General features: G+C 54.3%; 1 protein-coding gene across 1 annotated transcript in view; it reads left to right on the top strand.

Annotated features, from left to right (window-relative positions):
- The window catches only part of COL27A1 (collagen type XXVII alpha 1 chain), a gene marked incomplete at its 5' end in the record, with an annotated part of 150,191 nt that overhangs the window by 1,949 nt on the left and 142,643 nt on the right, over nt 1-5,599 (top strand). Inside the window, 2 exons of the mRNA XM_008057214.2 lie at nt 3-94; nt 3,260-3,330. Coding sequence (XP_008055405.2) covers nt 3-94; nt 3,260-3,330 — 163 coding nt within the window. The remainder of the gene's footprint in view (nt 1-2; nt 95-3,259; nt 3,331-5,599) is intronic.

Raw genomic sequence — 5,599 nt, 5'->3', positions numbered from 1 at the left:
AGGCCCCCCCCCCCCCCGCCAAAGGACACTTAGTCACACTCTACACTTGCGAAGTTCATGGGTCAAGTGCACACAGGATTCAGATCCCAGATGGGTCAGCTCATTTGTCACTGTGAATGAATGGGGGCCAGGGAGGGATACTTTGTAACAGGCCTCAGGGCCAACATTCCCTTTTTGGAAGCCATGGTGTTAGGAAGCTTAATTAAAGAGAAGCTTCTGTGAGTCTTCTTTCTCCTGACCTTTAGGGATTAAGAAGGTTTCCCCCTAATGTACCCTCTAACTCTCTGCGGAATAGTCACTTTGGTATAACAGCCACAAAAATGAACCGAGAAGGACGTGTGTGAGGCCTATACCTTCTCTTTCCCACCTGGCCTCTCTTTATCAGCTTGGGAAACATTCTTGGAAGGGTGGGTGTGACATAACCCAGTGAAGGTCTTGGGGAGTCAGGGCAGGGGCCAGGAAGGGAGGGGGCTGGAAGGACACTGAACAGAAACGAGGGGGTCATGGGAACAGAGGAAGGGGCAGTGTCTTCTGAAGAGGCATCCTCAGGGAAAATGAATTCCTTGGTCCTCTAAATTTGGAGACTGTTGGATGTCAGAAAGTACAGTCAATTGTTTGATTGCAGGACTTCTCAGAGCCTGTGGCATGCAGTTGTGCTTTGGAAACTGTCAAGACTGGGCTGCAAGAGCCGACTTTTCCCCAGTGTCTCTGGCTGGTTTCCTTGAGTGTGTCCCTGGTGGGTGTGGGAAATAGTGCCGAAGAATTATGAACCCCATGCCTGCCCGGTGCGAGAGTACCTGTCTTCCTCCAGCCTCTATTCTCCATTTGTTCAAGGAATCAAAGTTGTCTGTTATTTCTTTCCAGGGTGGATGATACTGCTGTTTGCTTGAAGTGGGCAGGTCATGCTGGAAGGGTTAGCCCTACCCTTCTCTCCTGGCAGCCCCAGGGCAGCTGACATTCTGACATTTAGTTGCTGCCCGTGGTTAGCTGGGGGTGTTCTCACAGCGGTGGCAGCAGATTGGAGAGGCTGAGTAGGGACAAGGATGGTCTAAGAGCAACCCTGGAAAAAGTTAGGGCTGAGGAAGTCCAGAGTCCTGGAATCCCAAGTAAGATTTCTTCATCTTGCAGAAACACAGTGGCCACTTACTACATGCTGGGAATATACAAGCGAACACGCTGGGAACAGTGGGGCATGCCTGTAGTCTCAGCTACTCTGAGGGATTCCTTGAGCTCAAGAGTTCCAGTCCAGCCTGGACAACATAGTGAGACCCATCTCAAAAGGAGAAAAAACGAGTGATCAAAACAGGCGTACTTGCCCTTCAGGGTCTTAGTCTAGGAAGGGAAATAGAGACAGTGACCACACATGTGATGCCCCCACTGTGGTGAGGCACATGCATGGCCTGGGACCTAATGATGTGCAGGAGCTGACCCGGCAGAGTGTCAAGATGGTGGGAATAGCATGTGCAAAGGCCCAGGAGCTGGAGGAGGCCTTTAAGGGACCATTGCCAGCACCCGAGTGCTGTTTGAGCTAGGTTGCTTTATGTTGCCATCAGCTGAAGACCCAACTCAACGTGACCTAAACAAGAAGGGGAGTTATCACTTCCCATATCCGAGGAAGAGCAGCAGGGCTAGGGTTGGCTCATTCAGCATCTCAGCCGGGTTGTCAGACGTTCACCTTTTTTCTATTCTGCCATCCTCCTGTGCTCGTGGGGCTTGTTACCTCACGTGCACAAAACGACTGCAGCGCCTCCAAGCAGTGTGTCCTCACTCAACAGCATATATAGAAATTGGAGGAAAACTCTCTCTGTCTTTTTGACATGCTTTCCAGGGACCCTAGCGGGTGTTTCTCACACCTCATTGGCCATATTTGGATCATATATGCCTACCTCCTCCAGTCACTGGCACAGCGGAGAAAACTCTCAGGGTGGCTTAGGCTTACCCAGACTCATCCAGGATCCCCTGAAGTCCATGCCTGAGGGAACCAGTGGGAAGGAGGGATGGCCGTGAGTGGGTAACCGCCAGCACCTGCATCCTGACTGCCGTTGATCACGATTGCTTTTAAGTTGGGAGGTAGGGCAGCCGACAGAGGGTGTGTGCTTGTCCTCCAGGGCACCCGGGGAGACACCAACCCCAGCAGACAGGGTTCCTAGATGGTGTGATTCCCCGGGAGTACGCTGCCCTAGCTCTCCTCTTGAAGATGCCTTTTGGGCCCGTCCGTCTCAGCCTTAGCTCTCGCCACCCGCCTGGCGCAGCTCCCTGGCCACGTGCTGCCCTCCCCTCTGCCCGCCTGGGGATCAGATGCCCTGGGTGGCTTCGGGTGTCGCCGGTGGCTGCTCCCACAGGAAGGTGAAATTGGATCGTTGCCTTTGCCCGTCTTGGCAAGAGCCACTGAGCAGATCTTTAACCCTTCCTGGGCCCAGAGTGGAGAGATGGCAGAAACCGTCCAGGACGCATCTTTGAGGCTGGCACCAGGCCGAGCCCTTAATGTGTGTGACCTTACTCAATCCTCACGCCTGGTCTGCAGGATAGGGAATGTCAGCCATGCTGCAGGGAACGAGGCAGGCTCTGGGAGGTTGCGTGTCTCCTCTGAGGTCACACGGCTAATAAGCCATGGGTCTGGGTTTGTACTCGGGTTGCCTGTCTCCCCGCCATCTCCTCTGTTTTCTCTCCTCCCACTGTCCATTGGCATGCAGCCAAGCAGGCAGCTGCCTCAGCACAGCACTGACTGTGGTTAAGGGGTCTCTCTCCTGCCCGGGAGGAGATTGGGCACCCATGCAGGCCTGACTGGCCTTGCCACTGACCTTTCAGCCCTGGCCCTGCTGCCCATTGGCTGGGACTTCAGGAAGGGTTTCAAGATCATAAGACCATAGTACAGATGGGAAGACTGAGGCCCAGCGAAGGGCAGGGGTGGCTCCCGGTTGCCCAGGAGTCAGCGTCGCATTTTGAGCCAGATCCTGGATCCGGATGCCCAGGGCAGGGCTTCCTGCCTATCACTTCCCTCCTGATGACCTTGGCGTATCTGTGGAGAGTGGGGTTGTGTTTGGCCCTGCGAGCGGGTCCTGACTGGGAGGCTATGCCTGGAGGCCTGGTAGTTCGGGCTGCTCTGAGGGGGTCCCAGAGCCTGTGCCTGGCCTCCCGCCTCCTGGGGGCGGGACTGGGGTGGGACTGGGGCTGGGCAGTCTGCCTTGGCTCCCTGGCCGGATCTGGGCGCGAGGAGGGGAAGCTGATGCCGTGTCTGCTTGTGTCTCCCGGTCTCTAGGGGGTTTCTCTTCTCCTGGATCTTGGTCTCGTTTGCCTGTCACCTGGCCTCCACCCAAGGAGCTCCTGAAGGTAACTCTCTCTTCTCTTTGTCCAGGGGAAGACAAAGGCAGACGGAAGGGGCCTGAGAACTCAGGGGTGGGAGACATCCGTGACCCTAATTGGAACTCAGTGCCTCAGTCTTCCCATCAGTGGAATGAAGCCGATTGTTGGCAAATTCTCTTTTGACTTGAAAGAATTGGAAGTTTCGTGAGGGTTAGGAAGGGCACAGCACAGACATGTGGAAGGTTGATCCTGTGTCCGTATCCAGAGCAGGATTTAAGTGAGTCACTTAGGCTCAGTAAGCCTCAGGTGTCCCCGTCTATCCAATTGGTGCTCCAAGAATTGCTGAGAGGAAGCACGAAGGCCACACCATTGTGGCCCAAGCCTGGGATCCCACCCTCCCCTTTCTGTGAGATCCCGCTTTCCCTCCTGTCCCTGAGGAGCTGTCCAGGGGGCCAGGCGGCGGTGGTCTGGCCCCACAGCCGCCCAGGGAAATTGAAACCTTTCCCACATCTGTTTGTCAAGCAGCCACACGCCTCTGAATATAGCCTCCCCTCCCCCCCTCCACTCCCGGCCCCTGGGCTGGGGCAGGCAGCCGGGCCCTCGGAGAGTCTCTGTGGCCTGACCTGGCCACTAGGCAGCGATTGGGCTCCTGGGAAGGGAAGGCCGTGCCCGGAAGAGACTTCTGCTGCCCGGCAACATTTTGTACAAATGTCATATTTTCCGAGCTTGCTGTTTCCCCCACAAAGTAGGTGAACAGCTGTCCAGAGTCCTGAGTCAGGCACTAGGGGACAGGGGGTGGGAGGCTGGGGAGAGGCCGGAGCTGTGTGGAGCCAGGTTTATGTAATAAAGGGATCTGCCTGGGGCCAGCTGGCTGGAGCCTTCCATCTTGGCGTTGAACTGCGTTCATTCCCCTGGTCCCGATCTCTTCACCCTTGATGGGATTCTGGATTTGTCTCCACCCTCCCTTCCAGTCTGGAAGGGTCCAGAGCGGCATGGCCTAATGGTTAACAGCAAAGCCCCTGGGGTCGGGTGCCCTGGGGTCAAACCCAGCTGGGCCTTTCATAAACTACATGACCTTGGGCAAGTGGGTCTATCTAACGCTTCTGAACCTTGGCTATAAAGTGGGGATAATAAAGAGCTTCATAGATTGAGAGACTCAAGTGAGATAGTGCTATACAGCATTTGGCATATAGTACATGCTCAATAAATACTAGTTTTTATTGTTGGTGTGAATTAGTAACCTGAAAGGTTTGGACAAGAACAGCCCTTTCCTGTCCTCTGTGGGGCCCACAGTGGTTCAAAACTCGTGGCAGCCACATTTGCCAGTTGTCAGAGTTTGGGGCTTTGTCCCTTAGCTACAGATGGCCTTTGGGGGATTCTTGGAAACTGACTGGTGGTCAGCTTAGAAACCTGTCCAGCTTCATCTGTACCACGTGGCCTGGCAGTTGGGATTCTCCTGGGATGAGTGGAAGCCGGCCCTACACTTCATGTGTGGGGAGGGGTATGAGCAGGCCTGAGGGGCCCCCGGGGTTATCCAGATGGGGCTAGAGGAAGGGGCTGTGTGGCTTCTTGTCACCATCTCTTCCCCAGCCAGTTGGGTCCTCCTATTCTAAGTTGCTTATAGTGAATAGCACATCATGATAGAAAGAGGGTTCCAGTGATTAACACGTACGAGATATTCTACTAGGAGAATCCTTAAGCTGTGATTTATTTAGATCAGAACCTGAAGACAGGCAGGTGCAAGAAAGGGTGGGAAGGAGAAGCTTAAAACGAAAGGTCCTGGGTCCTAAGGAAGGATAGGGTCTTAAAACCGGGCCAACCTGAAACAGCAGCACAGAGCTGTAGAATTCTTAGCATGTTGTTAGCACCTGTGCTATCTCCAAGTCTGGTCAGTTCCCTTGTCCTATAGACATGGAGACTGAGGCCCAAGGGTCAGGACAAGACCTGTGTAGGATTACCCAGTGCAGAACTTGGATGAGGATGATGAGGAAGACAACCACTTTGTTTTCCCTACAGCCCTATGATGTAGGCATGCTTTATAGCCCCATTTTACAGTGGAGGGAACTGAGGTTTAGAGCCTGGGCTCACAGCTGGTCCTGTCAGGCTCTAAATCTTGGCCTTCTCCGGAGCCTGTGCTGTGGCACCATCATGTTATATTGCCAGCATTCAGGTTCTCAGTTTTCCCCAGGGGCCCATCTGTCTTTCCTTCCATCCATCCATCCATCCATCCATTCATCCATCCATCCATCCATCCATCCACCCATCCACCCACCCACCTATCCACCCACCCATCCAT

Source organism: Carlito syrichta, unplaced genomic scaffold (genome assembly GCF_000164805.1).
Source record: "Carlito syrichta isolate Samal-C Ts95f unplaced genomic scaffold, Tarsius_syrichta-2.0.1 Scaffold302868, whole genome shotgun sequence".
Taxonomy (NCBI): Eukaryota; Metazoa; Chordata; class Mammalia; order Primates; family Tarsiidae; genus Carlito; species Carlito syrichta.
This window is presented reverse-complemented; position numbering and strand designations above follow the sequence as displayed.